The 16,374-nt window shown below is 42.0% G+C and overlaps 1 protein-coding gene across 2 annotated transcripts in view; it reads right to left on the bottom strand.

The window, feature by feature from the left end:
• SBF2 (SET binding factor 2) overlaps positions 1-15,577 on the bottom strand; it is a 474,622-nt gene extending 459,045 nt beyond the window's left edge. For both annotated transcript variants that reach the window (XM_059408436.1, XM_059408445.1), the window contains exon 1: positions 15,347-15,577. In XM_059408436.1, the coding sequence (XP_059264419.1) occupies positions 15,347-15,401 (55 nt within the window). In that variant the 5' untranslated portion in view covers positions 15,402-15,577. The remainder of the gene's footprint in view (positions 1-15,346) is intronic.
• Between the last annotated feature and the right edge of the window lie 797 nt (positions 15,578-16,374).

Genomic DNA, 16,374 nt, shown 5'->3' with positions numbered 1-16,374 from the left:
AGACTGCTGACCAGGAAGATTAAGAATACACTTACCATGATAAGCACTAATGTACAGAATTGCTCAATCATTATACTGTACACCTGAAACTGATATGACACTGTTGGTTAATTGTACTTCAGTAAGAAAATAGTAAATGAAAAAGAACTAGAAAAAAATTTTATATGGTAATTCTATGTTTATTTTTTTTACCTTTTTAAAAATTATTTTTATTAACATATAATATATTATTAGCCCCAGGGGTACAGGTGTGTGAATCATCAGGCTTACACACTTCACAGCACTCACCATATCACATACCCTCCCCAATGTCCACAACCCAACCACCCTCTCCATACCCCTCTCCCCGCAGCAACCCTCAGTTTTTTGTGAGATTAAGTCTCTTATGGTTTGTCTCCTCCCAATCCCATCTTGTTTCACTTTTTCCTTCCCTAACCCCCAAACCTCTGTCTCTCAAATTCGTTGTATCAGGGAGGTCATATGATAATTGTCTTTCTCTGATTGACTTATTTCACTCAGCATAATTCCCTCTAGAATTGGAAAATTTCTATACAAATACCTAGAATAAAATTAACTGTGACAAGTCTGAAGAGACAGGTACTACGGTCAAGATTCAGCACCCTTCTATAATGTTTAAAATATTTATAATAAGTATGTATTACTGCAGTAAATCAAATATAAAACAATTTAGCAACAGAGAAGTAAGTAAAAGCATGAAAGTGCTGAGTATTAGAACCATGTCAGTATGAGTTAAAACCCGAGTAGAAAAATAGATGAGGAGAGTTTCTAATCATCTAGACAAAAGAACTGAAGAACCAGGGGCGCCTGGGTGGCTCTGTGGGTTAAGGCTTCTGCCTTCGGCTTGGGTCATGATCCCAGAGTTCTGGGATCAAGCCCCACATCGGGCTCTCTGCTTGTCAGGGAGCCTGTTTCCTCCCCTCTCTGCCTGCCTCTCTGCCTACTTGTGGTCTCTGTCTGTCAAATAAATAAATAAAATCTTTTTAAAAAAAAGAATTGAAGAGCCAAACAGAAAAAGATCAATCAGAAACTGACTCTGTTTCTCAGTCAGAAATAGGTCTCCAAGTAGGAAAAGTCCAGATGAGTAAAACAAGATGGACAAATTACAAAGGAGACCTGACCATCTAAAGGTGAGGCAGAGAGCAGAGTGATGCTGTCACAAATCAAGAAAGTCTAGAGACACCAGAACCTGGAAGACACAAGGAAGGATTCTTCCCTAGAGTCTTCAGAGGGAACACTGTCTTCCCAGCACCTTGATTTCAGACTTACAGTCTCCAGAACTGTGAAAGAGTAAGTGTTGTTTTAAGCCACCAAATTTGCAAGATGTGTTATGGCAGCCTTAGGAAACTCATAATGCTGGAGATATAAACCGTAGCTATTATAGGGGTGCCTGGGTGGCTCGGTGGGTTAAAGCCTCTGCCTTCGGCTCAGGTCATGATCCTAGGGTCCTGGGATTGAGCCCTGCATCAGGGGCTCTGCTTGGCAGGGAGCCTGCTCCCTCCTTTCTCTCTGCCTGCCTCTGCCTACTTGTGATCTCTGTCTGTCAAATAAATAAATAAAATCTTTAAAAAATAAATGAACTGTAGCTATTACAGTTAAATGTTGTTAAAACATTTATTTTTTTTTAAGATTTCACTTATTTATTTGACAGAGAGAGAGAGAGAGAGCAGGAACACAAGCAGGGGACTGGGAGAAAGAAAGCAGGCCTCCTGCAGAATAGGGACCCCAACGTGGGGCTCGATCCCAGGACCCTAGGATCATGACCTGAGCCGAAGGGAGATGCTTCAGGACTTAATCTTAATCTTAATCTTAATCTTTTTGTTCCTAATTCCAAAATAATCAATTGTCTGTAAAACCATACACATAACATTTTTTTTTAATCTAGCCTGTCTGAAATTCATCTAAACTTAGGTAGTAGTTGTATGAAATATTTACATAGGCAAAATTACTTTTTCATTCTTTTTTTATTTTTTTCAGTAAATAATGAAACATAGTTTAAAAAAAAACAAAAACAAAACACCTCTAGGGGTGCCTGGTGGCTCAGATGGTTAAGTGTCTGCCTTTCGCTCAGGTCATAATCTCAAGATCCTGGGATCAAGCCCCATGTCAGGCTCCCAGCTCAGCAGGGAGACTGCTTCTCCCTCTCCCTCTGCCTCTTCCCCTGCTTGTTCTCTCTCTCTCTGATTTTACGAAATGCAAAGATCCTGATTAACTCCACATGTCCGTGATCTCTCTGCTACACCTGACACTGAGAAATGTTCCTTCACTTTCTATGACTCTGGACTTCCAACACAGAAAACTCTAATTTATAGTAGTTTAACCATATAAGGTTATAATCTTTCATGTAAAAAAACAAACAAACAAACAAACAACCCTCAGGACGCCTGGGTGGCTCAGTCGGTTAAGGATCTGCCTTCAGTTCAGGTCATGATGCCAGGATCTGGAATGGAGCTCCACCTCAGACTCCTTGCTCAACGGGAAGCCTGCTTCTCCCTCTCCCTCTACCTGTGGTCTCTATCTCTAATAAATGAATAAAATCTTTTTAAAAATTTCAGAAGGCAGTTATGACAATCCCACTACATATCATTAAAGCCCAGGTTCTTTCTAGGGTGTGGGCCCTCCTCTACATGGCCAAGATGCCTACTGGAGCTCCAGTCTTTATATCAGCAGGCCAGTCTCAGGAAGGAGAAAACCTAGGAAGGTACACCCTTTAAGGCTATTTTTGGGATATTGAGCTCATTTCCACTTATATCAAACTGGCCAGAACTTATTCACATTTATATTTCTAGAAACATGAAAATGTGAGCAGGAAAAACAATGGTGGGGAAACAAAAAGAAACAAAACTTGAAATCTGTCCCTGCATGGCCACATGACCAACCAAAAATCTGAGGTTCTATCACCCTCCAAATGTCTCTCCCAAACTTTACAATCCTCCTGCTATGGCTCCTTTTACTTTCAAACTTCCTTGCAATAGATTACCCAAAACTCAGTCTTTGGTCCTCTATTCTTCCACTCTACACCAACTTTCTGTGGGCATTCACGGTGTCATAGCTCTATCATAATGACTCTCAAGTCTTTGTGTCTAGCCCCTACCTGTCCCCTTTTCTGAAGTCTCCATTTGGATGGCTATAAAGTAAAACTCCATCATCTTCCAAGCCCACAAAGACAAAAAATGTCAAGAGAGGGGCAACTGGGTGGCTCAGCGGGTTAAAGCCCGGTCACAGTCCCAGAGTCCTGGGATCGAGCCGCATTGGGTTCTCTGCTCAGCGGGGAGCCTGCTTCCCTTCCTCTCTCTCTGCCTGCCTCTCTAGGCGCCTACTTGTGATCTCTGTCTGTCAAATGAATAAATAAAATCTTAAAAAAAGAAAGAAAGAAATGTCAAGGGAAAAAGATTTTCAATCTATTTAAGTCATGGTATCACAAATATCCCAGACTTTCATGTTTAGAATTTTAATATCATCTCTGACTCCTCTTTCCACTTCCCACAAGCCATGGGAGGCAGGTCATCGTGAGCTTCTAAAAAGATAATAAATTAGATTCTGTGAAGCTCATACAACCTATGACTTAGGATGCAATTTCTCAAAATGGCTATGGCCCCGCCCACAATTCTACTGTAATGTTCTAAAGTCACTATCCTTATTTTCAAGTCCATAAGCCTATTTGCCATAGACTGTATCCCCCCCAAAATTCATATATTGAGACCTAACCTCCAGTGTCCTAGCATTTTGAGGTAGAGCCAAAATGATAGTATCTGGAGGTGACTAGGTCACACAAGCTCTGCCTTCATGAGTAAGATTAGTGCCCTTATAAAATAGGCCCCAGAGACTTCCCTTGCAACCTCCACCATGTGAGGATATGATAGGAAGAATGCTATCATTGAGCCAGGAAGCCAGTCCTCACAAGACCCTGAATCAGCCTGGGCCTTGATCTTGGACTTCACAGCCTCCAGAACTGTAAGAAATACATGTTTGTTGTTTAAACCTCTCAGTTTATGGCAGTTTGTTATAGCAACACAAATGGACTAAGACACTATTGTTAGTCCTCATTATACATGACATCTTGAGACCTTTGACATTCATCATTTCCTCCTCCTCAAAATTCTCTATACCCAAGGTTTCCATATCACATTATCCCACTTCTCTTGCAATACCTCTGACAATTCCTGACTATTACTGCTCTATCTACCCCTTAAATATTGAGTTTTCTCTGGATTCAATTCTTAGGCCACTCCTCTTTTCCTTCTATACACATTCTTCAAAAATCTCATTTTTTTCTTTATATCCGACAACCACTTGGATATTGGTAATTGCCAAATTAAATCTCTAATTTTCACTTCTCTTATCTCCTGACCCAGAACTTTTCATAATCTTACCGGAACCCACTCTATCAAAGTTCACTTCAATTCCCATTTACACTACATTTCTCTCCATTCCTGGAACAAGACATTCACACATTTACATGTTTTTCTCTCTGCCTTTAATCTCCTTTACTATCCTTTCCACATGGCAGAGCTTATTCGTCCTATAAAACTTGGCTTAAACACCACCTCTCATAAGAAGCTTTATCTTTCTCTCAGTAAAGTGGATCCATATCATTATTTCAAGACCGTCCCCATTAATAACTAAGGTAGGGATAGCATCTTACACTTATTCTTTGTTTTTGTTCTAGGACTTAGCACAATGCCTGGAAAAGCAATAAATACTTGTCAAGTCAATGAATCCCAAATGGTGCTTGACAGCTGGCAACAACCAACCAAGAAATCCCAACCACTGTACTTCAGTACAGAATGGGGAAGGGGAAGACACCCAGGCTGACTATGAATTACAATGGTTCAATAATAACCAATTATCGATCTTTAAAATATCTCAAACTATATTTCAAATATTGTGCAAAAGTTTATCTCTTAGCTTAACTCACTCATACTCCCTAAATAAAACTAATGAAATATATAAGAAGTACTTCAAACCTCTCTCTAGTATACTTAAGTGGGTTGATATGAAAGAATACAAGAATGTCAAATGATTAAGATACTTGACTCCAGGTTAAATACGATATAGATAAATGGATTTAATTCTAAATGTATTAATGGACAGCAAAAATAAACAAAAAGAGTGGTGCCTGGCTGGTTCAATCAATAGAACACAAAATTCTTGATCTCAGGGTCATGAGTTCAAGCTCCGCATTTGCTACAGAGTCTAGTTTTTAAAAAATAAAAATTAAAAAAGACATTTAAGTTAAAAAAAAAAAGTAAAAGAAAAAGAAAAAAGTAAAGCCATATAAAGGATTTAACCCATGTGGTCATTATCAATTTTTCTTGGACAAATCACAGTAAAAGAAAGTAAGAACAAAAAGAAAAATAAAGATAGGAATGCCTGAGTAGCTCAGCTGGTTAAGCATCTGCCTTTGGCTCTGGTCATGATCCCAGGGTCCTGGGATTAAGTCCCACATCAGGCTCTCTGCTCAGCATGGAGCCTGCTTCTCCCTCTGGCTGCCACTCCCCCTGCCTGTAGTCTTTCTCTCTCTCTCTGACAAATAAACAAACAACAAAACAAAACAAACCTTTAAAAAAGGTAAAGAAAAATAAAGATCATTGGAGTTGGGGGTCGTGGTACACCTGGGTGGCTCAGCTGGTTAAGCATCTGCCCTCAGCTCAGGTCATGGAATCAAGCTGCTGCATCAGGTTCCCTGCTCAGCAGGGAGCATGCTTCTCTCTCTCCCTCCTCCCGCTCGTGCTCTCTCACTCTCTCTCAAATAAATAAATAAAATCTTAAAAAAAGAGAGAGAGAGAGTTCACCAAATAACTTCACCTCTTAGAAACAAATGATAGGGGCACCTGGGTGGCTCAGTGGGTTAAGCGGTTGCCTTTGGGCTCGAGTCATGGTACCAGGGTCCTGGGATGGGGCCCTAAATCAGGATCCCTCCTCAGCAGAGAGCCTGCTTCTCCCTCTCCCTCTGCCTGCTGCTCTGCCTACTTGTGTTCTCTCTTCATCTCTCTAATAAAAAAAAATCTATAAAATTAAAAAAAAAAAAAAGAAGCAAATGATATTTCCTAACTTCCTAAGTAGCATAGTCTTTTGCAAAGTCAGTAAAATAAAGTCTTAATTTCAAAATTATCAAAATCAAACTGTCATAAAATAGTGTTTGGGGTTTCTTTTTAAAATTTTATTTATTTGACAGAAAGAGACACAGTGAGATAGGAAACACAAGCAGGGGGAAAGGGAGAAGGAGGCTTCCCGCTGATCAGGGAGCCCATGTGGGGCCCGATCCCAGGACCCTGGGATCATGACCTGAGCTGAACGCAGATGCTTTTTTTTTTTTTTTAAAGATTTTATTTATTTATTTGACAGAGAGAAATCACAAGTAGTCAGAAAGGCAGGCAGAGAGAGAGAGAGAGGGAAGCAGGCTCCCTGCTGAGCAGAGAGCCCGATGCGGGACTCGATCCCAGGACCCTGAGATCATGACCTGAGCCGAAGGCAGCAGCTTAACCCACTGAGCCACCCAGGCGCCCTGAACGCAGATGCTTAACAACTGAGTCACCAGGCTCCCAAAATCAGTGGTTTTGAAGGTATGTTCTCCTCAGCATGACAGTATATTATAAGAATACAAAACTGGAAATACATTAAATACCAATAACAAATGATAAAATTAAATTAATATACCCCTAAGATGTAATAATTCAGCCACTGAAGATGATGTGGAATTTCCCTGGAATTTTACAGAATAACCTTTCCTTATGTCATCAACATTTAGGGAAAAAGAATACTACTAATATCTTTTTATCTTAAAGCTTTATCTTTTTTTTTAAAGATTTATTTATATGACACTGATAGAGAGAGATCACAAGTAGGCAAAGAGGCAGGCAATGGGAGAGGGGGAGTCAGGAGTACTGACTCCCTGCTGAGCAGAGAGCCCAATGCAGGGCTCAGTCACAAGACCCTGAGACCATGACCTGAGCCTAAGGCAGAGGCTTAATCCACTGAACCACCCAGGAGCCCCTTATAGCTTTATCTTATAGCTTTTCTATTTTACTTATTTTAAGTAGGTTCCACACCCAACATGGGGCTTGAACTCATGACTCTGATATCAAGTCACATACTCTACCCACTGAGCCCACCAGGTACCCCTCTTACAACGTTTTTTTTTTTTTTAGATCACTGTGAAAACTAACATAGAAATGCCATTTCTCTTTACCCAGTTTCTCCCAATAGCAGTATCTTGTAAAATCATACTACATAATCAACATCAAGATATTGACTTAATACAATCTACTTCCTTATTCAGAGCCCCCCAGTTTTACTGTATTTATTCACATTTGTTGTGTGTATTTACTTCTATGCAATTTATCACAAATGAAGGCTCATGTATCTGCCACCTAGTAAAGATACAAAACAGTTCTATCACCACAAAAATCCCTCTTGTTATCCTTTCATAACCACACTCCTTCCTTATAGCTTTTTATATTTTCAGCCATTGTGTATTCATTCAAACATCTTTATTAAATAACTACTATATGCCAAGCACTCTTCTTTGTATACACTTCAAATAGCATGGATTATTTTTTCCAGTTTGTAAATGCAATTTTTCAAAAAAAACAAGGTTTGTAGATATATGGAAAAAATCAACTGAGAAGTATTACTAATGGAAAAGACATTTTAGGAACAAATATAGACTGCATTGATTGAATAATTCCAGGAATAATGTGGTAATAAGCACACAAAATTTCAGTATATTATCATAATCTGATTAGCTTTAGAGAGATTTGGGTAATAAAATCATACTAACTTCCAAGGAAAGAAATCTTTATAATAAAGATTTACAGGATCAATTAGGTTTATTCTTTCTTCATTTACAATTCAAAGAACACAAATTTAGCAGATTTTCTTCCAATAAGTTTTTACAGCAAGCTTTACATAAAAAGGACAACTCAAAGGATACAATTCAAGATATAAAAGTATTCAAATGTTGAGCGCCTGGGTGGCTCAGTGGGTTAAAGTCTCTGCCTCCTGCTCAGGTCATGATCGCAGGGTTCTGGGATCGAGTCCGCTTCGGGCTCTCTGCTCAGCAGGGAGCCTGCTTCTCCCTCTCTCTGCCTGCCTCTCTGCCTACTTGTGATCTCTCTGTCAAATAAATAAATAAAATCTAAAAAAAAAAAAAAAAAAAGACGACAACGAAAAGGCAAACCACAGACTGAAATTATTTACAAAATACCTAATAAAGACTTGTATCTGAAATTAATTTACCTATCTATCTTTTTTTTTTAAAGATTTTATTTATTTATTTGACAGAGAGAAATCACAAGTAGTCGGAGAGGCAGGCAGAGAGAGAGAGAGAGAGAGGGAAGCAGGCTCCCTGCTGAGCAGAGAGCCCGATGCCGGACTCGATCCCAGGACCCTGAGATCATGACCTGAGCCGAAGGCAGCGGCTTAACCCACTGAGCCACCCAGGCGCCCTACCTATCTATCTTTAAAGCAAGCTCTACACCTGGCGTGGAGCCCAGTATGGGGCTTGAACTCACAACCCTGGGATGAAGACCTGAGCTGAGATCAAGAGTCCCATGCTTAGGGCTCCTGAATGGCTCTGTTGGTTGACCAACCAACTCTTAGTTTCCACTCAGGTCATGATCTCAGGGTCATAGGATCAAACCCACTCAGCAGGGAATCTGCTTCCCCTCTCCATCTGCCCTCCCCCTGCACACTCTCTGTCTCTCAAATAAATAAATAAATCCTTTTTTTGTTTTTTTAAGTTTTTTAATTTATTTATTTACAGACAGAGATCACAAGCAGACAGAGAGACAAGCAAAGAGAGAGGAGAAAGCAGGCTCACCGCTGAACAGAGAGCCCAATTCAGGGCTTGATCCCAGGACCCTGGGATCCCAGGACCCAGGGATCATGATCTGAGCCGAAGGCAGAGGCTTTAACCCACTGAGCCACCCACATGCCCCTAAATAAATCTTTTTTAAAAAGAGTCAGATGCTTAACTGATGCAGCCACCCAGGCACCCCTGTATTTGAAATTTAAAAAAAAAAAAAAAAAAAAAAACCGTAATAATAAGAAGCTAAGCAATCAAATAGAAAAGAAAATTTGATCTTGAGACTTTGCAAAAAATATTCAAATGCAATAAATACATGAAAAGCTGACTAACATCATTAGTAACCAGGAAAATATAAATTGAACCCACAATGAGATACCACTACATATCCACTAGAATGGCTATAAGTTGTTTTATTTTAAATAATTAAAAATAAATAAAATGGGATGCCTAGGTAGCTCAGGCGAGTAAGCCGCTGCCTTCAGCTCGGGTGATGGTCCCAGGGTCCTGGAATAGTCCTGCATCAGGCTCCTTGCTCAGCGGGGAGCCTGCTTCTCTCTCTACCTGTGCCTGCCACTCTGCCTACTTGTGCTCTCTCTAACAAATAAATATATAAATAAAATCTTTTTTTAACAAATAAATAAATAGAATAAAAAGGTTAACTGGAATCTTTATGCATTGCTGAAGTATGCAAAATGGCACAGCCAGTTTGGAAAATAGTTTGGTGGCAGTTTCACAGCAAGCTAAACAGATACTTATCGTATGACCCAACAATTCTTCTCCCATGTATTTACCCAAGAGAAATGAATCCATATGAACACTCAGAGATCTGTATGTAAATGTCCAGAATAACTTTGTTCTGGAAACTCAAATTTTAACCAACTGGTGAATTGATAAATAAATCGTACTATATTCAACAACAAAAAGAAACTGACAATGCATATAAAATGGATAAATCTCAAACATTTTTTTTAAGATTTTATTTATTTATTTGACAGAGATCACTAATAGACAGAGAGGCAGGCAGAGAGAGAGGAAGGGAAGCAGACTCCCTGCTGAGCAGAGAGCCCAATGCAATGTGGGGCTTGAGCCCAGGACCCTGGGACCATGACCCAAGCCGAAGGCAGAGGCTTTAACCCACTGAGCCACCCAGGTGCCCCTCAAACATATTTTAAGTAGAAAAAAAAGCCAGACATAGAAAACTATATAATTCCATTTAGATGACATTCTAAAAATAAATAAATAAAATAAAAACAAAAGAACAGAAGACAGATCAGTAATTGCCACAGGCTAGGGAGGGAACTGACTTCACAAGGTCAGAGAAAACTCCTTTTTTTTTTTCTTTTTAAGATATTTTATTTATTTCAAAGAGAAACAGAGCACAAGCAGAGAGGATGGGTAGAGGGAGAAGAGAGACAGACTCCTTGCCAAGTGCAGAGCCTGAGGCCAGCTCTATCCCAAGACCCTGAGATCATGACTTGAACCAAAGTCAGACATTTAACTTATTAACCAATTAAGCCACCCAGGTGTCCCAAAAGAACATTTTGTAGGGACAGAAATGTTCTATACTTAAACCTTAATTGTGGTAGTGGCTACATTTATGTATACACCTGTCAAAACTCACTGAATTGTTCAGTTAAAAGGTGAATTTACTACACGTAAATTATACTTCAAAAAATGTGACAAAAGAAAAATTATTACAAGTAAAAAATATATATAATAAAAATCATACATTCTACTATCCAGATTGGACAATTTATAAAAGCTTCTGTTTTTTTTTTAAGATTTTATTTATTTATTTGACAGAGAGAGATCACAAGTAGGCAGAGAGGCAGGCAGAGAGAGAGGAGGAAGCAGGCTCCCTGCTGAGCAGAGAGCCTGCGCGCGGGACTCGATCTCAGGACCCTGAGATCATGACCTGAGCCAAAGGCAGCGGCCTAACCCACTGAGCCACCCAGGCGCCCCAAGCTTCTGGATTTTTTTTACTTAAAAAAATAATCTTCCCTGGGATGCCTGGCTGGCTCAGTACAGCGTGCGACTCTTGACCTCGGAATTGTGAGCGGAGCTTCATGTGTGATGCAGAGTTTACTAAAAAATAAAAAACAGGGGCACCTGGGTGGCTCAGTTGGTTAAGCAACTGCCTTCGGCTCAGGTCATAATCCCAGGGTTCTGGGATCGATCCCAGCACTGGGCTCCCTGCTTGGCAGGAAGCCTGCTTCTCCCTCTCCCACTCCCCCTGCTTGTGCTCCCTCTCTTGCTGTATCTCTATCAAATAAATAAATAAAATCTTTCAAAAATAAAAATAAAAAAATAATAAAAAATTAAAAATAGGTCATCTTGGTGGCTCAGTCAGTTAGATGTCTGAACTCTTGATTTCGGCTCTGGTCATGATTTCAGCATTGTGAGATCGAGCCCCGCATGACTCAAGTGGCTGGGCCTGAGCCAGCTTAGGATTCTCTCTTTCTCTCTATCCCCACCAAAAAATAATACATAATAATAAAAATAATAAAATAATCTTCCCTTTCCCTCCTGTGGGATGGTGAGTAATCCTGTTAGCCCTGAGTGTGGTGTGGGTTGTCAGAGCCCAAGTGAACCAAGAAAGGAGTCCATATGGGAAGAAGACATGTGTTCAACCCAAGTACTGGAAGAGGGTGTCAACACAGAGGGGCAACCTTTCATGGGACACTAGGTCTCAGAGAGTGAAGAGGATATCTTCACATGAAAGCAGTCCAATTTAGGGCATCAAGGCCTAATTGGGGTGAGAAATACATCCAGAAACAGTGGGGAAGCTAACATGGGGCGTTAGAATCAGAACAGGTTGAAGAAGGTATCCCTAAATTGAAGCTGTTAGCTTCTTAGAGGGGTAGCAGAACGGAAGGGATATAAGGAAGAATCAGCAGAGAAAAAAGGCATCCAGGAGAAGAGAGGGTGGTAGCAAATATGAAAGTTTGTTTAAATACAGGAAGATAGGGGCGCCTGGGTGGCTCAGTGGATTAAAGCCTCTGCCTTAAGCTCAAGTCATGATCTCGGGGTTCTGGGATCGAGTCCCACATCGGACTCCCTGCTCAGCAAAAAGCCTGCTTCCTCCTCTCTCTCTGCCTACTTCTGATCTGTCTCTGTCAAAGAAATAAATAAAACCTTAAAAAAAAAAATACAGAAGATATGAACAAATAAGTAAACATATTAAGGATAATGGAAGCCACATTTCTTACTATGAGAGAAGAGTATTATATCTCATAATATATGTATATGCATCTCTATATCTATATATGAGTGTATATACTCATATATATGAATATATATATATTTCTTACTGTGAGAGACAACTACTACAAATATGAAAAAGAAAAGAACTAGAACTTGTACTGAAATGGGAAGTATTAGTGTGAACTCATCATTTACAATATATACAGATAAGTAAATATAGATATAAACATATGTGTACATACATCTATGTATTCCCAGCTTCATCCATTAAGAGAGTGTGAGAATATTAACAACCCAACAACAACAAACATATTAGCACTGAGACTGTAACTTCAAAATGTCCGAGAAACAGCCAACTGCAGGACTAAGGCAGGTACAGTATAGGATAAATCTGTGCGAAAAAGTAAAGACATGCTCAAGGAATGATGGTGACATGTTATAAGGACACAAAAGCCAGCCTGAATGACTCTTATTGGCCAAATGAGGAACAATCTAAACATCAAAATAAATAGTAGGGGCGCATGGGTGGCTCAGTCATTCATTGGGCATCTGCCTTCAGCTCAGGTCATGATCACAGGGTCCTGGTATCAAGCCCAGCATCCACATCCCGCTCCCTGCTCAGCGGGAAGCCTGCTTCTCCCTTTCCCACTGCCCCTGCTTGTGTTCCCTATCTCACTGTGTCTCTCTCTGTTAAATAAATAAATAAAATCTTTAAAATATATATATATAGTAAAAAAAATATATATATATAGTAAAAGAATATAATCCACTGAAAAATATTCATACAGATAGGGATACAGGAATACATTAAAAGTTAGATGAGGAGGGGTGCCTTCAGCTCAGGTCATGATCCCAGGGTCCTGGGATCGAACCCCATATGCCATATCCAGCTCTGCTCAGCAGGGAGCCTGCTTCCTCCTGTCTCTCTGCCTGCCTCTCTGGCTACTTGTGATCTCTATCAAATAAATAAAATATTAAAAAAAAAAGTTCTTAAAAGTTAGATGAGGAACAACATATTTACATAGTTTCAAAGTACTCCACACAAAACTATATATTAACAATTACATATTAACTTTTTAGTGAGGAAGCCCAGCAGGCATTGCTTATATCAAGTAAGTAATCAAAGTAAAAAATCACCAGTAATGGGATAAACTGAAATTGTGTACCACCTGATAGACTGCAATGAGCATCACTTTTGTGATTTTTCTACCCAAGTATATAACCTGCATGTATCTAATAAGAGAACAGATAATCCCAAATTGAGGGGCATTCTACAAAATAACTGCCCTATAATCTTCATAAATGTCAAGGTTATGAAAGTCAAGAGAAGATGGAAGAACTGTTCCAGAATGAAGACAAAAGAGATATAACAAGTAAAAGCAACATATAATTCTGAATGGGATCTTTTTGCCAGTAGAAAGATTAATGGCAAAATCAACAAAGCTTGAACCAGTCTGAAAACTAATTGGAGTACTGTATCAGTACAAATTTTCTGATTCTGACAACTGCATTGTGATTATGCAGGAGAATATTCTTGTTTGTAAAAAAAAAAAAAAAAATGCACACTAAAGCATTCTGCGGTGATAGGGCATTAGGTCAGCAGCTTCCTCTCAAATGGTTCAAAGAAAAAGTTCTTTGTACCTTACTTGCAAGTTTTCTTCAAGTACGTGATTGTTTCAGGTTTTTGGTTGTTATTTTTTTTTAAGATTTTATTTATTTATTTGACAGAGAGAGAGATCACAAGTAGGCAGAGAAGCAGGCTCCCCTCTGAGCAGAGAGCCCAATGTGGGGCTCCATCCTAGGACTCCGAGACCATGACCGAGAGACCATGACTGGAGCCAAAGGCAGAGGCTTAACCCAGGGAGCCACCCAGACACCCCTGATTGTTTCAGTTTAAAGTGAGGCAAAAAAACAATGTTGATAAAAATGAAATAGTATTAAAAATAAACTGTGATTCTTCATATTGTTAATCTTGGTTAGACACCAGACTATGCAAAATTACTAGGAAATCAAATGTTGGAGCCAGAAGACACTTTAAATACAGCCCAACCCCTTCTCTTAACAATTGACCTCAATCAGGTTGTGAATAGTGAAAGCTTTAAAAATATAAAACCCCACTAAAGGAAGTTATTAGAAGAGTAATAGTGAAAGGGGCAGTTGACCAAGAGTGGGTAGAACAATGACATTCTGCCACTACAAATGGCTGTAACTATCAGCAAAGCACAATCTCAGCATCTCCTCCAAAAGATGAAGGGCCTTGTCTGCCGCTATCTAAAATTCCTTGCAAACGTGCAACTGGAAATACCCTGAAATAGCTGTGCTTCCCAGTTATACATTACGCTTAGCTATACAGTAATACAATGAAATGCAAATACAAAACAAACGTGCATGAACCCTGAACTTTAAGTTGCACAAGTCCATCATGAAACTGAAATACAAAAAGCATTTGCCAAATTGCTCCTTATGAAGAAAGTTTTGTGATGAATCATAAAAATAATTAAAACACACAAACACTGCATGTCAACTACACTCAAAAAAAAAAAAAAAAAGAAACTTTTTAATCCAAAAAATATTTTAAGCCGCAAATCAACGTGAAGCAAGACTTTCAGCGGTCGGCTGACTGTCCTTACTTAAAGATAGTGTCCAGACACTCTGAAATGACCGTCATATCTGTCCTGAAAGAACAGGGAGCATTTCCTAGAAATGTTTAAAAGTGCAAGGATCCTCTCCCCCTCGCCGGTACCACGCGTTCACTGGCGCGGTGACTAGACGGGCCCCCAACGACGCAGGGGTAAAGGAGCACTGGACTCTCTCAGCATTTCCTTTCGGAGAGGACAGCCCCCTGCGTCACTCGTTACTCACTCAGGATGCAGGGCAGAAGTTTATCCCCGACGAACTTAACACAGTTGGCTCCCGCCCTCCCAACCCCGCAGTCCTGCCCAATCTCGCCAGCACCAGGGCGCTGCCCCTGGTACCCCGCCTCCTCCAGCGCGAGGATCGCGACACCCAGACTAGCCTCGAGCTCGCCCAGCTGGGCCTCCCGGAGCCCCCGCGTACGCGGCCTCCTCCCCCTATTCTCCCCTCCCCCCACCCCGTGCCGGTCCCTCACGCCCACCGCGAGGCTCAGCCCCGCCAAGAAGGCCGGACAGCCACCCGCAGCTCCGCCGGGCAGCCGTTGCCCGGCCCGGCCCTCCCCGCCTCCCGACTGCGACGCCCTGCCCCGCAGAGCCCACTGGATAGCAGCCGGGAGGTGGGAGTTAGGGGGGACGGGGGCGGGGAGGCCTGGGGGCGGCGCCCGCCCCACACCCTTACCTGGCTTCTCGTGGTCATAGCCTACTACGATGAAGTAGTCAGCCAGCCGAGCCATGGCCGCCGCCGCCGCGCCGGAGAAGCAGGTGCCCGTAGCCGCCCTCGCCGCCGCCGCCCACCGGGCCCGGGAGGGCTCAGCATTTTCCCTGCAGCGGCAGTAGCGGCAGCGGCGGCGCTTCAGCCATGTTTGACAACCGAGGCGCGGTCTGCGCCTGCGCCGCGCGGAGCGCCCGCTCCTCCCCCACCCCCACCCCAGCTGACTTGGGAACCCCTTGCGGGCGGTGAGCCGACTCCGCTGCATCTAGGGCCGCGCGGACAGCTGGTTTGCGGAGTAGGCGGCCGGGGGTATTCCCGCCACCTCAGCCACTCCGGGCGTTTCCTTTGAAGCCTGGCTATCCCTTCGTGGCCCACCTCCGCCTCCCCCTCCCCTATTTTTTCAAAAGCAGGCGTCCTTCCTTCCGCCTTCTCTATTCTTTCTTTCTGGATCTGGTTAGAAGAGACATGGATGGTTGAGTGGTCTCCTGGAAAGTTTGGTTTCTCCCCTCCTCCGCTCTACTCCCCTCCCAAAGACGAGATTCTCCCGCCTTCGACTCGACCATGGAATTTGCACTGCCAGGGCTTTTGCTGCACGTTTCCTGTTTATGTTGTGCAGATGGGAATTTTAGGAACATGCCACCGAGCAGGCGGGGGGGGGGGGGGGGCTTTTGCGCAATCTTGAGGCGCCTCTTGCTTTAGTGCTGAGTGGGCTGGGGAGATTGGTCTGGGCTTCCCCGGGAATGCCCGAAGTGGGAGAGGGCAGGGGTTGGGGGCGAAGGAGGGGGTGCTGGATTCCGCCAAAGAACAGGGCATCACCGGGATCCTCCTAAACTGGCGGGATCCAACGGAGTACAAGGGAAGAGGCTTTGTCTCTCTCTCAATGGAGACCCTCCCTTCTGCATTTTCTCTGCTTGCAGCGTTCCGAGGGCTTTCGAAGCCAGAGCAGGTGGTGACTTCAACTCCCCTACTCAAGAACGCAATAAAATGAATTAGTG

The sequence above is a fragment of the Mustela nigripes genome, chromosome 1 (genome assembly GCF_022355385.1).
Source record: "Mustela nigripes isolate SB6536 chromosome 1, MUSNIG.SB6536, whole genome shotgun sequence".
Classification (NCBI taxonomy): domain Eukaryota; kingdom Metazoa; phylum Chordata; class Mammalia; order Carnivora; family Mustelidae; genus Mustela; species Mustela nigripes.
This window is presented reverse-complemented; position numbering and strand designations above follow the sequence as displayed.